A 21,714-nucleotide genomic window follows, 5' to 3' on the forward strand; every position below is an offset into this window, starting at 1 on the left:
ATTTTACAACATTTGGTAGAGTTTCTTACAAGAAGCTCTAAATTTCAATCTGCCATATTTACTGGAAATACAATCTAAATTATAAAAAAGTTTAGTAATTGCCAATGAGACTATAGCCTCACATCCCTGCTTTCTTCCTACAAGAGTTTGCCACCCCCCAAGCTTTGCATATTCATCTGTAAACATTACTAGAGCCCTTAGAGGGAAATCAGATGAGTCTGGGGGAGACTTGGAAGCATTCTACATTTTTTTAAACTTTCCTTGGGATGAGGAGTAGGTAGTAGCAAAGGTCTGTGTAACTACTACCACAAGGTACCCTGAGAAGACAGCAAGGTATAATGGAAGAGTCTACTGGTAAACAGTTAGCCCCAAACTGAATGGAATGATGGATTTGATTTGGAGACAGCAGCCTGCCCTGTAAATACTTCACAGCTGTTGGCAAAGAATTGAAAATTAAGTGAATGTCCTTCAATTGGAAAATGGCTTAACAAACTATGGTATATGTATGTCATGGTACACTATTGTTCTATTAGAAACCAGGAGGGAGGGGAATTCAGGGAAGCCTGGAAGGATTTGCATGAACTGATGCTGAGTGAGATGAGCAGAACCAGAAAACACTGTACACCCTAACAGCAGCATGGGGGTGATGATCAACCTTGATTGACTTGTTTATTCCATCAGTGCAACAATCAGGGACAATTTGGGGCTGTCTGCAATGGAGAATACCATCTGTATCCAGAGAAAGAATGGTGGACTTTGAACAAAGATCAAAAATGATTACCTTCAATTTAGGGGAAAAAAACCTATTATCTTATTATGTAATTTTCCTTTCTCATACTTTATTTGCTATCTCATACTTCCTTAAGGATATGATTTCTCTCTCATCACATTTAACTGAGATCATGAAAATAATGTAAAGACTAATAGAATGCCTTCTGTGGGGGGTGGGGTGAGGGAAGCAAGGATGGGGGGAAATTGTAAAACTCAAAATAAATAAAATCTTTCTTTAAAAAAAATAGTTGGGGCAGCTAGGTGGCACAGTGAATAGAGCACCGGCCCTGGAGTCAGGAGTACCTGAGTTCAAATTCGGCCTCAGACACTTAATAATTACCTAGCTATGTGGCCTTAGGCAAGTCACTTAACCCCATTGCCTTACAGAAACCTAAAAAAAAAATACTTCACAGCTGTGCATCATAGAAAACCACAGTCTCATGGGGGCAGCAGGGTGGTACAGTGGATAGAGCACTGGCCCTCAGGTAAGGAGGACCTGAGTTCAAATTTGATCTCAGATACTTAATAATTGCCTAGCTGTGTGACCTTGAGCAAGTCACTTAACCCCATTGCCATGTTAAAAAAAAAAAGAAAGAAAATTTTTGTAAAAAAAGAAAATCAGTCTTAAATGATTCAAAACTGCAAATGAGTCATGGGGAAAGAAGATAGTGACTTTGACAAGAGCTTTTGGCAACATAGCTTTTTGTGATAGGCAGCAACATATGACTAGTGCAATAAAGAAGCATGAAGTGAAATAAAAAATTATTAAAAATATATAGGTTTCTGGGCAGCTAGGTGGCGCAGTGGATAAAGCACCAGCCCTGGAGTCAGGAGTACCTGGGTTCAAATCTAGTCTCAATATGATTCTGTAAATGGGCTGGACCCCAGACTCGGGGTATCTTTCATACTGCTGCTTAAATATCATTCCAAATCAGTTGAAAGATGTTGACACAAAGTTACAGTCCTATGTGAAGAGCAGAGTTGGAGTTTGGAGGTAAAGAGAATTTTTTTTCCAACAAGTCTCATGAAATTCCATATTCCTTGGCTTGCATTTCATTGGTTGAAATTGGGGTTTTTCTCTTGACTGGGTTGATCTCATTTCAGTCTAAAGAACTCAATCGGTCTCATTTATTTTCTAGTATATTCTAATGTATGTAACTTTTTTGATTTCTGTATTCTATTTGCTTGAATGAATGGTTTACTGAATGTTCACTGTGATAGTTTTTGTGTAATTAGGATGGTTGGTAAAGTTTCTGTTTATGGACTATTTATGGAAACATAGACAAGAAACATACAGGAGGCTACCACATATGCATCTTATAATTGACACTATTGGTGAGAGTGTCCACAAGGATAAATTCACAAATGCATCCATGTCTGAAAAATTGATAACAATAAAAAGTAACATTTATATAGTATTTATTTATGCTAAGTGTTTTATAATTATCACTTCATTTCATCCTCACGACAACCGTAGGAGGTTGATGCTATTATTATCATCTCTATTTTGCAAGTGAGGAAACAGACAGAGCTGAAGTAAGTAACTTGCCCAAAATCACACAGTCAAGAGGTCAAATTTGAACTCAGGTCTTCCTGTCTCTCCAGATCCAGCACCATACAATATGACAGCACCTGGGAACCTAGGTAGTGGGGAAAGCACTGGCTTTATCATAAGACCTGGCTATGAAAGGTAATTCTGCCACTGTGATCCTCTATGGGATAATACACACAAAAATCCTCTAGGACAAAATTCTATGGAGGTATATATGGATGCTATTTGCACTAATGAAGGGAGAACCTGCATCTATGAGATTACAGATGTGTTAAAATATTTGAATAACAAGCCTCACTCCATATTGAAAATGATACTTACCATAAACTATTCTCCAACACCACCACCTCACAGAAATTTTTTCCCTTCTGTTTCACTAAGAACATACCTGAAACCATGACATTTTTCCCATTAGTTGGCCCCCGTATACCTCCCAAAGGAAAACTTCAAATAGCCACATTGCAGGATGGTAAAATACAAGAAAAGAGAGCTCATAGTCTTCCTATAGATTATGGGTTAAAGCTTAAAGATAATGAAAAACTTGAGTTTAGAAAGATTATCCAAGATAAGACATGGTTTAGAAGCATCACTTAGGAAAAACCCTGAGTCTGTTGACAGGCAATGAAACTCCTTTGTGTAATAGTATTTATCCAAGTTGTGAGACCTGATTTTTTTTCTGGTCTAGACCTTTGTGAAAGATTTGTGCCTAAATTAGAAAAGCTACATGTCTTGATTCAAAGCAAAACTCTGAACCATTGATCTAGAGACAGAGTGAATAAGACCCTCAAAATCATTTGGTCTGGTGCTGCCATGGTAACCACAGGTAGGACTCAAAATTCAAAAAATCAAGGAGCTTTTTAGGAGTGAATTAAATGTTTAAGCAAATGTAGCAGATTATTCTTTAAATCGATAATTCTGTATGGCCCATGAATAATGTTATAAAATATCCAAATGGCCCTTGACAGAAAAAAATGTCCCCCACCCGATTTAGAGTGACTCCCCATAATTTCATACCCATCAACAATATAGAGTGTATTCAGTTTAATCTAGAAAATATGGAACTAATTACCCCTTAACATGTTGCCTCTCACCTTTGATAACTTTAAACGTTATCTTTAATTTGGGGGATTTAAAAAAAATCTGAGCTTGAAAAACAGAACAAAGTGAGCATTTCCACAGACATTGGTAAAGTAGAAGAAAAGAATTTATATAAAATTGCAAATATGAGCTGCTATAAATATTTTTGTACTTGTGACTTCCTTTCCTCTTTCTTTGATTTCTTTGGCTTTATAGCAATAGAAGTCTATCTCTAAGTCAAAGGAAAAGACCATCTTTCTGTTTTCCAAGATTGTCCAGTCTCAATTTCAGGTCTGTTTGTCACTCATAGATCCAACTGTTAGAGATTCAGAGAGCGAATGCAGGTGTTCCACCTTATCCTGTAATCATTTGGTCTCTCACAATTCATCTTAGGGCATCCCCAATATGTATGGCCTACATAACCAACAAGTATAGACTTAGAAAAGATAAAACAAGGATTATTCAGCCTAGTCTCCCTGTCACCTGACCAAACATGATTTCAAACCATCTTTCTTTACTCTTTATCCATCAGAAACAATTTTAATACTCTTCATTCTAAGATAAGACGATCTCCCAATCTCATCTCATCAGCTCTAGAACTTTTCCTATGCCATAAATCAGTAAAATGAAGCTCCTTTTCCTCTTTGGACAGAGTCCACTCTTGCTATTCTTTCCTCAAAGTCCAGGGAGTGAAATTCACAGATTCTTCATAAAATTGATAACAATATTAGTAATTCTTAAGGAGCAAGGGAAAAAAAAGGGCTTTGTGTTAAAGCTGAGAATTACTCCATGAAAACCATCTTCAATGTGGTGCCAGCTCACTGGTACCCCTTGGTCCTCCAACCTCTTCTTGTATAACAGTCCATCATCCCTTAGAATATCATTCTCACAGGTCACAAGCAGAGCTTCAGGGAGTTGGGCAATGATATCATTGTCAGCTATTAGGGGAGCATGAAACTTCCATAAAATCTGTTTGGTTTCCAAGTAAGCAGTTTCATTAAAAGGACCAAATGACATGGGTTGGTAGCCTTTCTGTTTGAACCTCTTAGGTATGTAGTGGACATTTATCTTTTTCTCGACCTTCTCCCACATCTCAGGGGGCATATTAGCACCATTCTTAATAGCAGTTTCCCAAGAGAGGGGGATATCAAGATAACTGGCCACACAATAAAAGAGCAATTTCCAGGTAAGGAATGGAACATTTTTGTTCTGTTGATGAGAAGGCAGCTGGAAATTAAGTCCTTGAAGAAAGGGATAGAGTAGAATCTGAGCTCGTATCTTAGGAAGATCTGGTTGGTTCAGAAGCATTTGACAAAGAGCAGCCACGATTGACCCTCCAGCACTGTCTCCACAGAGGACAACCCGGGATGGATCCACCCCATAGGTGTTCAGGTTTCTCAGAAAGTGGATTGTACCAGATAGGCAGTCAAATATTGGAGCAGGGTACTTGTGGTCAGGAACCATGCGATAACTAAAGAAGATAAGAGATAAATGGGATTATGTCTTATCATTTCACTTATATTCAAATGTCTGTTTTAAAATGTTTTATTCTTTGTAAGAATCATAGATTATCAGAGATAGAAAGGGCCTAGAGACTGTCAATTCCTTCATTTTTTAAAGTTTTTTTTACAAGGCAATGGGGTTAGGTGACTTGCCCAAGGCCACACAGCTAGGTAATTATTAAGTGTCTGAGGTCAGATTTGAACCCAGGTACTCCTGACTCCAGGGCCAGTGCTCTATCCACTGTGCCACCTAGCTGCCCCCAATTCCTTCATTTTACAAAGGAGCAAACAGAGGCCCAGAGAGAGTCAGTGGCTTCCTCTAAAAGCATGAGTTTTTGATCTGGGTTCATGAACCTTTTAAAAAATATTTTGATAGCTATATTTTCATGTATTTGGTTTTCTTTGTAATCTTATAGATTTTATTCATATATTTAAAAACATTAGCCTGAACAGGGGCCAATAAAATTCACCAAATTAACAAAGCGTACATGACCCAGAAAATATTAAGAATCTCTTTATTGCTCATCTCAGCATTCAGTGATCAAAGACAATCCCAAGAGACCTGTTATGGAAAACGCCTTCCATATCCAGAAGAAAAATTCTGAATTCTGAATGGAGAGCAAAGCCTACTTTTTTTTAACTCTTTTTATGTTGTCTCTTTCTTTGTCAATGCATTTTCCCCCTTAGTTCTAATTCTTCTTTCACAACATGACTAATATAGAAATATGTTATACGTGATTGAACATATATATAAACCTATATCAGATTGTCCACCACCATGGGGAGGGGAGGAGGGAAAGGAAGAGAGGGTGATAGAAAAATATGGAACTCAAAAGCATGCAAAAGAATGAATGTTAAAAAAACTATCTTTTTTTTAGGTTTGTTTTTTTTTTTTTTGCAAGGCAGTGGGGTTAAGTGGCTTTCCCAAGGCCACATGGCTAGGTAATTATTAAGTGTCTGAGACTGAATTTGAACCCAGGTACTCCTGACTCCAGGGCCAGTGCTTTATCCACTGAGCCACCTAGCCACCCCCTAAAAAAAACTATCTTTGCATGTAATTGGGGAAAAAATTTTTAAAGCTTGTTTAAAAATGTCTAAATTAAGGTCACACTGTTAGGAAATATGAGAACCAAATAACAAAGCTTCAAATACAAATGTTCTTTCTAGTACTCCACAGTGCACCATCCCATTAACAAGAACCAATTGTTTTTGATACATGAAAACAAAGTAGCATTGACTTAGAAACCATAACCTTGTAAGATGGTATTCCTGGCTAAAACATGATTCTAGAAAAGTATGCCTTTTTTTTTTTTTCAAAAGAAACAGGATAGATAGGTAGCAGTGTATTTTAAGAAAATATGTTCACATGAGGAAATCTGCTAACCACATCTAGAGAAATAAGGTAGAGAACATGCTTAAGATGTTAGGATCATAAATATAAAGCCAGAAGCAACCTCAGAGGCCATTTAAACCAATTTCCTTATTTTTTTTTAAGAATGTAATCAGCACTAAGAGACTTGCCCAGGGTCATGCAATAATACAATAATACAAACTGTCAAGTGTCTGGTGTCATATTTGAACTCGGGTCCTCCTGACTCCAGGATTAGGGCTCTATTCATTGTACCACCTAGCTGCCCCACAAATCCTTCATTTCTAGATGAGGAAACTGAAACCTATGAAGCTTCAGTGATATTAAGTGATATTAAGCTGTAGGGATAGGAATTGGACCTATCTTTTAGGTAAACTTTAGTAAAATTGCAGAAGAATAAATCCACGCAAACCATTCACATTTCTGTATATTGATCACAAAATTGAAGAGGAAGAAAGAGAAATTCCTATGGTGTTTATAAACAACTCTGGAGTGAACAAAATACTTGGGATCCTAGCTTTCAAGACACACACAGAGGAACTAATGATTATAACTACAATACATTCTTTAAACAAAAAGACGGGCCTAAATAACTGGAGAAATATTCATTGCTTATGGGAACGCCAAAGCAATCTAATAAAAATGACAATATTACTGGGTCCTTTTTACTTATTCAGTGCCATACCAATCAAATTATCAAAAGATAGTGCTAGAAAAGAATCATGATTCAGCTATGAAGAGAATTAATGGAAAAAAGTGAGAAAGAGACCTAGAAGTACCAGATCTCAGATTATACTTTTAAATCATACACATCCAAACAATTTGGTACCGACTGAGAAATCTAATAAGTGGAACCGAATAGTTTCATGATATATAGAAACAAAACAGCACAATAGGCTGGTATTTGAGAAACTCAAGGATCTCAACTATTGAGGCAAGAACTCAACTGTTGGAGCTGATTCAAGATGACAGAGGGAAAATTCATAACTTTGAAACTTTCCTATTCTATAAAAACCACTCCAGAAAGATATCAATCCAAGTTCTAAATGGACAAGTCAATCATTAGTCACAACGCATCAATTTTCCAGCTCAGGACTACTTAGGAAGCAAAAAAGTGAAGTCTGCAGATGTTCAGGTAGGCACTGGTCAGATGCATGACACAGCAGAAGTGTCCCCTATGATGGAGGTAGTACTAGACTGTGGCAATGGCAAAACTCAGGGATAGTAAGAGGACTGAAACCTGATCAGAAAGAGATCCTATGGATCCCCTATTGTAGCACTTAGTGTAGGATTAGGTGTCATTTGTGAACTCCAAAGTGTCTTTAACCAGTTACAGGACAGAGAAGAGTACACTGGGAGGGCAGGAAATTTCTTCAGATCACACTTTGAAAATAACCAAAAAAAAAATTACTAGCCCCTCCCCCCGGCCTGAGTTGTGAAAGATCATAAAAGATCATAAAAATCATCTCAGACAAGTCATTCTTCCTGAAAAGGTGAACAAAGCCCAAAAAGCTAGGAAAGTTAGCAAAAAAGTCCAAAATGACAACAACAAAAAGGAATCTGATCTTAAACACTACTATGATGACAGGGAAACTCAAGTCACAAACTCAGAAGACAATGATAACATGAAAACATCACAAAGCAAGCCTCAAAGAAAAACACAGATTGGACACAAGTGCAACAGTTTGGTAGTGGATAAGAAATAGAATTGTTAATTAATGGAATAGATTAGATATAAAATATACAGAAGCAAATGAGCATTTTGACCTAGTGTTGGATAACCTTTAAGATGCCAGCTATTGGGGCAAAAACTAACCATTTGAGGCAGCTAAGTAGTACAATGGATAGAGTACTGGCCCTGGAGTCAGGAGGACCTGAGTTCAAATCCAGCCTCAGACACTTAATAATTACCTAGCTGGGTGACCTTGGGCAAGTCACTTAACCACATTGCCTTGCAAAAATAAAATAAAATAATAAATTAAAAATAACCATTTAACAAAAATTGCCAAGAGAACTGAAAAGTAGTATGTCAAAAAGTAGGCATAGATCAATATGTCATACCTTATACCAAAATAAGCTTAGAATACCTACATATTTAGAGTGATAGTATAAGCACTTTAGTGGAGCATGGGAAAAATTACCTGTCAAATCTATGGTTAAAAGGACAATTCATGACTAAGCAAATATTAGAGATTCATGGAAAATGAAATGAATAATTTTTATTCCATTAAATTTTAAAAGGTTTTGCATAAGCAAAACCAATGTAGCCAAACCTAGAAGGAAAGCAAGAAATTGGGAAGAAAAAAATTTTTACAGCAAGTTTTTCTGATAAAGTTCTCATTTCTTAAGTATATAGGAAATTAAATGAAATATGTAAAAATAAGAAACTTCTCCAATTAAATGATCAAAAGATATGAACAAATGGTTCTCAGAAGATATCAAATCTATCAAGAGTCAAAAACATCCTCTAAATCACTAATAATTTTTGAAATGTAAATTAAAATGATTCTGAGGTACGCCTTAACACCTATCAGATTAACTAAGATGACAGAAAAGGAGAATAACAAATGCTAGAGGGAGATGTAGAAAATAATGTGCTTTGGAGTTGTGAACTAGTTTAAAAATTCTGAAGAACAATTTAGAATTATACTCAAAAGACTTTAAAACTATGTATACCTGGGATGGCTAGATGGCATAGTGGATAGAGCACCGGCCCTGGAGTCAGGAGTACCTGAGTTCAAATCTGGCCTCAGACATTTAATAATTACCTAGCTGTGTGGACTTGGGCAAGCCACTTAACCCCATTGCCTTGCAAAAACCTAAAAAAAAAAAAGAGCCATGTATACCTTTTTGACCCAACAATACCACTACTAGGTCCAAATATCAAAGAAATCAAAGAAAGAGGAAAAGGACCCATATGAACAAAAATGTTTATAGCAGTTCATTTTGTGGTAGTAAAGAACTGAAAAGTGAGGAGTCCATCACTTGAGGAATACCTGAACAAGTTATGATACATGAATGGTATGTTATACAACTGTGCCATATGATGAAAGAGAAACTTTCAGAAAAACCTTGAAAGATTTGTATCAACTGATCCAAAGTGAAATGAGCAGAGAACTAGGAGAATAATTTCTTTAATAGCAACTCTATTTTATTTTTTTTTTAGGTTTTTGCAAGGCAAATGGGGTTAAGTGGCTTGCCCAAGGCCACACAGCTAGGTAAGTTATTAAGCGTCTGAGACCAGATTTAAACCCAGGTACTCCTGACTCCAGGGCCAGTGCTTTATCCACTATGCCACCTAGCTGCCAACAACTCTATTTTAAAAATAAACAACTTTTAAAGATTGATCACACAATGACCAAACACATATCCAAATGACTCATCCACCTCCAGGTAGAGTTTTTAGATTCAGAATGATGATTAAAGAATTTTTTTAAATTTTATTCTTGCAAGGAAGAAAAGCTATGTTCTAAGAGATTCACAATGTCATGTATAATCTTCTTTCTTGTTATATTTTGTTTATGGAAGTTCTTATTTTATCTGATGTTTGTTATGCTCAGAATTTTGAAAATAAAAATAAAAAAAAATACAGGCAAATAACTATTTAGATAATTTCACACTAAAGAAAAAGTACAAGATGGTAGATAGCATTTGTCTGAAAATGATCTGAAGGTTTTAGTGGGTTGTAAATTCAGTTTGAGTTGACAGAGTACTATAGCAGCAAAAAAAAACAACTAATATGATATTTGAAGTGTTGCATTCAATTCTGGGAATCACCATTTAGGGAGATAATTGGTAAATTGTAGAGTGTCCAAAAGAAAGCAACCAGGATTGTGATGGGTCATGAGTCTATGTCTCATGCAGATTATCTGAAGAAACTTGGGATGTTTAACTCTAGGAATATATAGTTGCTCTCTTCAATCATCTGAAAGACTGACATATAGAAAAGAGATTCAATTTTTCCTATCTGATTCTAAAGGACAGTAGTAATACAATGGGTGGAAGTTGGAAAGGTATGGGTTTAGAACTGAGATCAAGAAAAACTTCCTAACAACCAGAGTTATCAAAAAAAAGGAACATGAATTGTTTCAGGAACTGGTGGATACATATCCCCTCTGGAAGTCTTGTGTAGTCAGGATTCCTTTTCGAGTAAGGATTGGTTTCTATTGCCACTTAGATCTTTTTCCACCTCTTAAAAACCTGTGATTCTGTAATATCTGGATTCTCCCTCCCAGATTTGTTACAGGCCCTCCTTCCTCCCCTTTCTGCTTCCCAGAACACCTGCTGGCCAAATTATGCCCTAACCTCTACTAGCTATAGGAACATCGCTTACTCACCCAATAGCCAAAAGCACAGAGTCACTTTCCCTGGACAAGTGGCAGCATAAGCTGTTGTAGAGTTCTGGAAAAGAAATGGTTTTCAGTAGGAAGTGGGGGCTGACTTACCACTCTCAGCAACCCTCCACCTCCAAGGCTTCTCTTCTTACTTATATCCCCCAGCCTTAACCCTTATGCAGAGCATGTGTGTTCTAATCTGCTCATCACTTCACCATCTGATTTCTTCCTGTCAGGGAACTCCATGGGTCATTCTTGCTTTCCATGAACTCCATGGGTCATTCTTGCTTTCCATGATCCTCATCAATGTTTCACGTTTCTTTGTAGTGATATTCCCTGAGATGCTCTTCATAATATCCATTCAAACCTCATGGTCATTTCAGACAACTGGGTTATTGTTGTGGTTTAGACCTAACAAGTTGTTTGAAATGAAAATCCACCAACCAACTGTATTCATCGAATTCTTCCCCTTTTCAAGGAGTTAATGAGTGAAAAATCTCACATATTGGAGGCCCCAGAGGAGTGAGTTAGGGTTTGTTCATTTTTCTTGGTTGCAAAGCCCAGCCCAACATGTGGGTAAAGTGGCTGGATAATTGACTGTATTACAATGAAGTAAGGATGGGAAGATGAAAGAAATTACTCTTTAGTCCTACTAACATTTGCTTAGGGAGTTACTGGATGAAGTGTCAAGACTTGGAAATCCCCCCCTTTGGAAATAAGAACCTCTGAACTAATCACCCATGAGAGGTAACAATTTCAAGCTCCCCAATCATACTCCAGTGACTTCTAAGGCAGAGAATAATCTACCAGGAGAAAGATAGGCCCATAAATGTAGCAAATTCATGGTTATAAATTGATTAAAGGAGGCTTAAGTAGGGACCTTGTTATATAAAAGGAGGGAGAGAAGTTACGCTAGAACCAGTGTTCATAACCATTTGGAGATGCTGGACTCCTTTGTCTGTCTGGGAAACCTATATACCCCCTTTTCAGAACCATATTTTTAATGTATAAAATATATAGGATTACAAGGGAAATCAATTATATTGAAATAGTTATCAAAAGATTTTTTTTAAAAAAAAGTTTAAGTATCCCAAGTTAAGAATTCCTATAATAGGATCTTCAAGTTTCCTTCCAGAGCTAAATCCTATGATCCCATTAGGTAAAGTGTATAAATACTTGTTTTTAAGACCATGTAAATCACCTTTTGCTCTGGGGGGAATGTTCCCCATTTGCAAGAAATGCTTAGGAGGAATGAATGAACGAACAAAATCATAATGACTGTCCACACATACTACATCAGGAAGTAATAGCAGAGATCACACTCACTATCCTCAGACTTTTTTTTATCAAGGGTTAAAACTGAGTTGGATCACCCAATATATCATCTGAAATCTTGTTTTGTGGGGGAGTGGGGTTCTTGGTTTTGAAAACCATTGGATTCCCAGTCCTTGTGAAAAGTAACAATTTCAGATCTAATGTTCACTATTTGACATGTGCATAGAGAAAAAAGCTTTGGGAAAAGGATGGGCCTTCCATGGTTCTGCTCCTTTACTAGGCAAAAGGGAAACCCTTCCTTACTCAGGCTCCCAAATATGCCGCCACCTCCATGGCAAAAGATGATCGCACTCCGGGGTTTTGCAGATGATGACTTTGGCTGATACACTCTCACGGGGATTGTCCCAAAGCGCAGGCAGGTCACCACAAGACGAGGGTCCTTCTTGTTTGGGAAGCTATCATGCAGAAAACGGATGAATTTTGGCATCGAGCAGATTCCCAGTTTTTCTAAAATATCACCCTGAGAAAAAGAGAAATAAAAGTAGCAAATATCTCCATAGCACATACTACATGCTAAGCACTTGACAATTATTATTTCATTTGATCCTCACAAGATCCCAGGGAGGTAAGGCTATTATGAGCTCTGAGGCAGATAGAGGTTAAGTGACTTGTCCAGGGTCACATAACAAGGATGCCAGTGTCACTGAATTGCAAATATTTGGAGGAGGGGGAGAAGAGAAAGCAGTGTAAGGAAAAGGTAAAAAGGAGGCAGGTTATAGTGGGCTTGTAAGTCAAATGGAGGAGTTTGTATTTGATACTGGAGATAATAGGGAGTCACTAGACTTAATGGAGAGGAAGAGAAGAGGGGTTACATGAGCAACCCTGAATTTAAGGAAGTGGAAGATTACTTCAGAGTAGAGAGTGGGAAGACTTGAGGCAGAGAGACCAACCAGTTACAGACTATTTCCATAGTTCAGGTTTGAAGTGACCACAATCTACAGGTTTCAAAGGTATCAAAAGAGAGAAGGAGGCTTATACAAGAGATGTGAGAAAGAAAGAAATGACAGAATTTGTAAATTAATGATAAGGGGAGAGAAAATAAATAATTAAAGATGACATAGGTCAAGAAAAGGGAAAAGTTAATCAGTCATTCATTGATTGGCATCTTGACTTGCACATGAATTGGACTGAAGTGAGACAAAGCTGATCAAAGCTGTCAGCCTCACTCTCTTCCAGAGTCATCCAAGTCTAGTGATAAGACAAAAGTCAAGACAAGTGTGATGACCCAGGATGCAATGTGACCAAGCTCTAAGCTGCTCAAATTGTTCTCCTCTCTCCATTCTGCTGGGGGGAAGTCTTTCTGTGCTTGGATTAGACAACCCCCCTGATTTATCATCTGATTTGAGGCCTTTTTGTTACCTTCAACCTGGTTTAGCCCCTCTGGTCTGCTAGTGAACTGACTATGCATGCTACAGCTTCTTGGAGCCACAGGGGAGAGTTGGATGAAAGGTGAACACCCAAAGTAGATGAGTGGTCCTGGTTCTTGGGGTATTGAGAATAAGCACTTGTGGTGGAAGGGCTTGCCAAGTAAGTCAATAAGCATTTTTAAAGCAACTACTGTGTGCCAGTTTGGGGAGGGGGAGTACAAAGTTCTGGGAGGTACAAGGAAAGCCAAAAACCAGGCCCTGCCTTGAGAAATTCACAGTCTAAGTGGGGGAGACTACATATAAATAGAAATGCATAGCTTAATACAGGATTAGTAGAAAATAATCTATAGAGGAAAGATACTAGAATAAAGAAGGATTAAGGAGGGCTTCCTGGAGAAGGCAGAATTTTAACCAGGACTTAAAGAAAGCCAGGGAAGTCAAAACGTAGAGATGGAGGGTCTTGTGAGGGTAACCAATAACAAGGTGCTGAGGGTGGCTTATTGGACTCCTCCACAAGTTGCTAAGAGTCAAGGGATTAAAAGGTGAGAGAAAGCAACCACTTGGGCTTCAAGTTCTTCCAGCTCTGGGTGACTTGAAGGAATGGCAAACTTCCAGGGAGAAGCCAATTGTAAAGCATTTATCAGACTGTCTGGCATATTGTAAGCCCCACAGATTTGGAGTTTTTTTTTAAGTTTCTCCCCTCTAGTCCATGTTCTACTCAGCTACAGAGTGATTTTCTTTAAGCACAGGTTTGGCTATGTCAGTCTTCTATTCAAGAAACAGCAATGGCCCCAAGATCAAATATAAAATCCTCTTCTTGGCATTTAGAACTCTAACACTGCTCCTTTTCTAGTTTGTCAAATTTCTCCTCTCTTTGAGCTCTCCAATCCAGTGGCATTGACCTCCTTGTCATTCCTCAAAAATGACATTCCATATCTGACTCCCTGCCTCTATGCTGATTTGAATACTCTGGTCCTCAAATGCTGCTTGCCCCCCCCCCCCACCATTTGGTTTCCTTTCTTACCTTGATTTTTCTGATCAAATCCAACTTTTTGGACAAGACCTTTTTCCTAGTCCTCCAAATTGCTGGTGCCCTCTCCTTAAGATTAGCCTCTCTTTCTAATTCAATTCTCCATCTATTCTAAATATATTTTGCTTCTTTGTTTGTTTTGGTTTTTGCAAGGCAGTGGGGTTAAGTGACTTACCCAGGGTCACACAGCTAGGTAATTATTAAGTGTCTGAGACTAGATTTGAACTCTGGTACTCCTGACCCCAGGGGTTAGTGCTCTATACACTGTGCCACCTAGGTGCCCCTACTCTGAATATATCTTATATGTACCTAGCTCTTTGCATGTTGTCTCACTCATTAGCCCAGGAGCTTCATGACAGCAGGGACTGATTTTGCTTTTTTCCACTGATTATCTACATATAGTAAATACTGAATAAATGCTTGTTGACTAACTAACCAATGGATTTTTTCCCAAGCATATAGTTTTCTTTCTACATCCAAAGGATTAGGGGTACCCCTCTAATGAGGAAAATTTGTGTAAAATTTTTTGGCCCTTCTTACCAGAAAAGAAGTGTGATTATTATTATAGTAAAAGATAAACTATGTTGATGTTCTACAGTATTATTCATATATTTTATGTATTTCTGAGTTTCTAAACTTTTTTTCTCATCTGCTGGCATTTGTGTGTTGTCTATGGCTCCTGCTAAACTCACCCCAAATTTCCATTAAATTTATCTTGCTAACCCATGATATATCAAAACCACGATGGGAAAAGTCACAATGTGGAAGGGATGACTGTTATATCTAAGTATGAGTTCATGTTGTTACTACCTAGGGGGAAAAAAAGTATTTTCTTTCATTAACCTGAACCAGTGTGAGAAAAGCTAGGTAAAGGACTCACATGTGGTGAAAACCTTTATGCCACTTTTGCCTGAGGACACTTCTAACTACAGAAATGGGGGAAGCTTTTGCCTAATGCTGCTGTTAGTTTTCAAAAAACACTCAGGTCTCAGGTCACACCAAATAGCCCTACCTGCTCCATTCAATGCAAATATAGGCACCTACCGTGTGAGAGGCTATTGTCCACCAGGTGGTGCTAGACTCAAGTCAACAATTTCATGATCTCTTGGATTATGCATGCTTAAAATCCAAACAAGTCACTGTGCTTCCAAGAGGCATGAAAGAAAAACTTACCAAGCTCTGAGTTCAAGTGTAGCAACAGAAGGAAGAGGAATTTAGAAAGTATTCTTGTAGAAGGTAAAATTTTAAATGGGATTGAAAACAGCAAGGAAAGCCAAGAGCTGAAGAGGGAAAACATTTCAAACAAAATGTTGGCAGCTGAAAGATGGATAATGGAATAGCAAGGAGATTGAAGGGTACATGCAAGGGAGTTAAGATATAAGAAGACTGGAAAAATAGAAGGGTTAGATTATGAAGAACATTGAATATCAAACTAAAATTTTTATATTTGTTCATGGAGGGGATAGAGTTTAAGGTTAAAGATTATGAGTTCAGTTTGGGACATATTAAGTTCAAGATATCAGATATCAAGTTCAAGGTGTTCAGCAGGCAATTGGAAATACAAGACAATTGGAGATCAGTAGACAGATTAAGACAGAACAAATAAATCTGGGAATCATCTGCATCGAGATTATAGTTAAATCAATAGGAGATACTGAGATCAAGTAAAAGAGTAAAGAAGGGGGCAGCTAGGTGGCACACTGGATAGAGCAAGGGCCCTGGAGTCAGGAGGACTTGACTTCAAATCCAGCCTCAGATACTTAATATTTACTTAGTTGTGTGACCTTGAGCAAGTCATTTAACCCAATTGTCTAGCAAAACAAAAAAGTGAACAAAGAAGAAGAGACAGATAAAACCTAGATAAAGATCCAGCAAAGGAGACTAAGAAGGATCAGGCTGGAAAATAAGATAGAGAACCAGGAGTGAACAGTGTTTTGAAAACTTAGGGAGAAGAGAGTGATTCTTTATTGTCAAAGGCACCTTAGAGGTCAAGCTAAGAGGTTGAGGATTAAGAAAAAAACAATTAAAGCAGGAATCAAGATGGCAAAGTAGCAAGAGAGAGTACAATGAGAAGCTCCCACTCCAAGAGAAAAGTTCTTCCAAACAGATCTAAAAAAGGCAACAAACGGAACATATGAAGAAATTCAGGAAAGTCACAGTAACTCATTTTTCTAACTTAGAGTCATCGTGGGGAAACAAACAGATCAAGAGATATGAGGAATGAGGACTAGTATGGAGCATGCCAACACCCAGAGAAAGGCTGTGAACTGAGGCAAGAAAAGATCTCAAATCCATACTAGAGCACCAAGGTAGGGATGTTCCCTCTCCCTAGTTCTGGATCATAAATCCAGGAAGGACTAAGGGACTTGAGCCCACCACCACCACCATGACTCCAGTGATCTAAAACTCTGGGTGGTATATTGAGAGAGTCAATCTCAGAAGCAAGTAATAACAATGTGACCCAGACCCCAGAAGAATTGTTCTGTCCAGCCTCCTGCCCAGTCTGAAATCTGCAAAGGAAAAATCCCAGACCAAAGGGAAATCTTCAGTCCTATAACTCAGCCAACAGAGCTTCCCACCTTCCCAGTCTACAGTATCTCAGAAATGAAGCTATGGCCAAAACTTGCAGAGCTCAGACAAGGAAGGCACAAATCAGATTATGCCCTAGAATAGACTATGCCCTAGAACAGACTGCTTTAGGAGTCCTTAGATGTCCCTGAGATCTGGAAACAATATAATATTCAATATCATCAAGAAAGCACTAACAGAATTAGACTGCAGAAGGGCTGAGGCCTTATCATCATATCCAAAGTCATGAATTAAGCCATAAGAATAAACATGTGGAAAAGAACCTCAGAAGAGAATGACTTAAAAACACCCACAAGTTGAACCTCGAAGAAAAGCACAACTTTGACACAAACTCAACCAGAATTCCCAATACCAAGAATGAAGCAAGAGTTAATTTTTTAAGAGATGAAAAAAATATTTTTGTCAGTGAAATAAGAGTACTAAAGAATAAGTTGGGGGGGGAATGAGAGTTGTTCAACTTGGCACAGTACAAAATCTTGCCCCTGCAGCAAAAACCTTGAAAATCAGAATGGACCAAATAGAAGCCAATGACTCCATGAGTGCCAAAAAAGATATAGAAAAGGGTCAAGAGACTGAAAAATGGAAGAAAATGTAAAGTATCTTATAATAAAAAAAATGACTTAGAAAACAAAGGAGAAGAAATTTAAGGATGACTGGACTATTTGAATGCCATGACCAAAAACAACACTTTGACATCATATTTAAAGAAATCTTAAAATGTAACAGTCCGAATCTCTTAGAACAAGAGGACAAAGTGGAAATAGAATTCACTGGTCACCTCCTGAAAGAGACACTAAATTGAAACTTTGAAGAACATGACAGCCAAAATTATCTTCCAGGTCATAGAAAAAAACATTGAAAACAGCCAAAATATGATAATTCAAGTATTAAAGGAGCCTCAGATAGGATCAACATAATTTAGCAGTCACTACTATAAAGGAGTGGTCTGCTTAGAAGATGACATTCAAGGTTTGCAGGCTTATAACCAATAATTCCTTACTCAGAGAAATGGAGTACAATACTATAGTGGGGGGGGGAACAGACTTTTAATAGAGAACTTCCAAGCAATCCTGATTTAAAAAAAAAAAGAACTGTTTAGAAACTTTGAGGTTCAAACACAGAAGTTAAGAGAAATATAAAAACTAAACATTCAACAGTGAAATAGGAAGAAGAGGGGAGAAGGGGAAAATTGAAGAAAAGTAGATTAAGTGTGTGATGAGTCCTAGGCAAAATAAATTCAAAGAATGTGCATAAAAACTTGTAGATTTTTTTTGAAGTAGCAAAGTTAGGGAATCTTAGGAGCTATCCATCAAATAGGAAATGGGTAAGCACATTATGGTATATAAATGTGATAGCATACTGTTGTGCTATAAGAGATTAAGGAGATGGTTTCAGAGAAACCTGGGAAGACTCATGAACTGATATAGAGTGAAATGAATTGAATTAGAAGAATACTTTATGCAAAGATAATAATATGGTAAAGACAAACAATTTTGAAATAATTAGGAATTCTGATCAGTGTAATGAACATCTACAGTTCCAAAAGACTATGAATAGGGCATAGAGCCTCAAGGATCATGATGACCTGAGCTCTGATTCAGCCCCTTACTTACTATGTAGCCCTGGACAAGTCACTTCAGCTCTGTCTAATCTAATTTCCCCTCTTTGCAATCTTCCTAGGTTGTTGTGAGGAACAAATAAGATGATAATTATAAAGCATCTAACCACAGTGCCTTATATACAGTAAGCTCTCTATAAATTTTAGCTATTATTATCAATAATTCTATTATTATTGTTTATTATTATTATTATTATGCTGTCCACATCTCAACAGAGAGGTGAAGGACTCAGAGCTTGAGACATATATGTGTTTTAGATATGACCAATGAAAATCTTGATTTCACTTAAGTATACATCTTTGTAAGAAGGGCTCTGTTTTTTACTTCATTCTTAGGAGTGATGATAGGAAAAGAAGGCAAATTTTTAATGATTGAAAAAATAAATATATATTTGAATTGACAATTAAGAAATCATTAGTCCTGAACAAGAACTTCTGGGTCACATAAGCAACAAGGAGAACTAGACATTTTCTCTGATCTCCATGACCTTTCACTTCTCTCTGAAATAGAAGTCATGTGCCAAAGATAAAGTCACTTTAGCTGCCTCCATGCTCTAGGACACCCAGAATCCAAAAGAAGGTTAAAAAAAACCATCAACATAAAACTGACAAATATTGACCCTGAGCTCATGCCACACCTCTCCCTTTTCTTCCATGCTCTCAGCAGTGAGCCTGCACTGACAAACATGAAGTTATGTCATAGTCTTACAACAAAACTGACCCTTACATCCAACTAGTTGTGAATGTAACTTTTGTGAATCAGACAATACATACCCTAGCCCAAACTCCAGAATTGAGCAGAGCTCAATTCTAATATAAAGTCCAAAGTCAAGAAATACACTGGAAAATGAGCAAACATCAACAACAAAAACCATACAATGCTACTACAATGACAGAGAAGCTCAAAAGACAATAATTTGAAATTATCTAAAAGCAAAACCTCAATGAAAAATGCAAATTGAACACAAACCCAGCATGAATTCCTACAAAAACTAAAGAAAGATTTTAAGAGTTTAAAAAAATCAAATAAGAGCAGCAGAGGAAAAATTGGGGAAATGAATGAAATTAATTCAAGGAATTTATGAAAAGATAATTAGCAGTTTCTAAAGAAGCAAAAAAAAAAATACTGAAGAAGCATCTCTTTGAGAACCAGAGGTATAAAATCTCACCAAAGAATATAACTCCTTAAAAACCAGAATTGGGCAAGTGGAAGTAAATGACTACATGAGACATTAAAAAAATAAAATTAAATTGCCAAAAGGCTAAAAATAGGAAAACCATGAAATATCTCCTAGGAAAAACAAGTGACCTGGAAAATATATTAAAGAGAGATAATTTAAGAATTATTGGACTACCAGAAAGTCATGGTCATAATTTGTTCATACATGGACCACAAACCAAAGATATAGATGCAAATGGAGACTTAACAATGAAATCTTAAATAATGAATATGTCAAAGAACAAGTCATAGAAACAGTATCTATTTAGAAGAAAATTATAATGTTTGAGTGCCATATCACAATTTCTGGGATCACTTATGGAGGAAATCATATTATTATAATAATAAAATAAAGGAGAATAATTATAATTCTGGTATTAAATAATTCCATAATTATAATGCAATATTATTATAATATAATAATATTAATCATGAATATGCATTTCAAAAATTTTACAAATCAAATGAACAAATCTAGGAGATATTAAAAATTAAAAGTAAAAGAGATAAAACATAGACATTATAAAACTAAAAACTGACTCTTTTGAAAAAATTTACAAAATTGATAGATCCTTAGCTAAACTGATTGAAAAGAATGCATAAAATCAAAATGAAAAAACAAATGAGCAAGATGAAATCATAGCAAACCAGAATAAAAAGAAAAATTAGAGCATATTATACATAATTATGTGATAATAAAACTGAGAATACATAAAAAAGTGGAATGTCTTCAAAAATATTAACTACTCAAATAATCAGAAGACCAAAAAAATTACCTATTATCAGAAACAAAAAACAAATCTAGTTGTAAACAAACTACCAAAGAGAGAAAAAAAAATACTGGGCCTGATGGATTCACTGGAGAATAAGCAAAATAAATCCTCAAAAACCAATAGCATTTCTATATAATAATAGTAACAAAACACCAGAAGAAACTTCATTCTCATTAACTACAATATGTATAAACTTTCTAGGGATCAACCTTCAAAAGCATAAAATAGACATGTATAGATTCAATTGCAAAGCACTCCTTAATGAAATAAATAATAATTTTAATAGCTGGAGAATTGTTCAATACTCATAGCTAGGCCATGCCAACATAAAAATGACTAATTACCAAAGTTAATTTATATTTTAATGCTATAATAATCAAATTAGAAGGAAATACTTTACAGAACTTAATAAAATAATGACAAAATTTATTTGGTAAAACAAAAGGTCTAAAAACAAAGTAAAATGACAAAACAAAGGATAAAGGGGAAATAACACTTCCATAACTCAAACTATTATACAATAGCAGTCATCAAAACCATATGGTTTTGACTAAAGAATTGAAAAATAGATCAATGGAACAGACTGGACAGAGGAGATGCAGAAACAGTACAGCTCAATAACCCAGTGTTAATAAAGTTGGAAACATAAATTACCTAGGGAAAAATTCACTATTTGATCAAAACTAGGAAAACTGGAAATTAGTCTGACAGAAATTAGGCTTAGACCAGCATCTTCTACCACCCTCAAATATATTCTAAATAGTATGTGACTTTAATATTAAATATCATATTATTTTGAAGAATTAAGAAATTAAGAATTTCCAGAGAAAGAATTATGGACTTTGAACAAAGACCAAAGACTATTACCATCAAATTAGGGAAAAAAAGCATTATATTATTATATAATTTTACTATCTCATACTTAATTTTTCTTCCTTAAGGGTATGATTTCTCTGTCATCACGTTCATCTGAGATCAATGTATAACATGGAACCAATGTAAACACTAACAGAATGCCTTCTCTGGGGGGTAGGGGGAGGGAAGCAAGAATGGGGGGAAAATTATAAAACTCAAAATAAATAAAATCTTTCTTTAAAAAAAGAAAGGAGGGGCAGCTAGGTGGCACAGTGGATAAAGTGTCAGCCCTGGACTCAGGAGTACCTGGATTCAAATCCGGT

At 36.5% G+C, this 21,714-nt stretch overlaps 1 protein-coding gene across 2 annotated transcripts in view; it reads right to left on the minus strand.

Annotated features, from left to right (window-relative positions):
* Nucleotides 1-328: 328 nt before the first annotated feature.
* LOC141509127 (arylacetamide deacetylase-like 4) overlaps nt 329-21,714 on the minus strand; it is a 54,011-nt gene continuing 32,625 nt past the window's right edge. For both annotated transcript variants that reach the window (XM_074218406.1, XM_074218405.1), the window contains 3 exons: nt 12,184-12,400; nt 10,609-10,672; nt 329-4,871 (listed from right to left, as the gene is read on the minus strand). In XM_074218406.1, coding sequence (XP_074074507.1) covers nt 4,097-4,871; nt 10,609-10,672; nt 12,184-12,367 — 1,023 coding nt within the window. In that variant the 5' untranslated portion in view covers nt 12,368-12,400 and the 3' untranslated portion in view covers nt 329-4,096. The remainder of the gene's footprint in view (nt 4,872-10,608; nt 10,673-12,183; nt 12,401-21,714) is intronic.

This window comes from Macrotis lagotis, chromosome 1, assembly GCF_037893015.1.
Source record: "Macrotis lagotis isolate mMagLag1 chromosome 1, bilby.v1.9.chrom.fasta, whole genome shotgun sequence".
Classification (NCBI taxonomy): domain Eukaryota; kingdom Metazoa; phylum Chordata; class Mammalia; order Peramelemorphia; family Peramelidae; genus Macrotis; species Macrotis lagotis.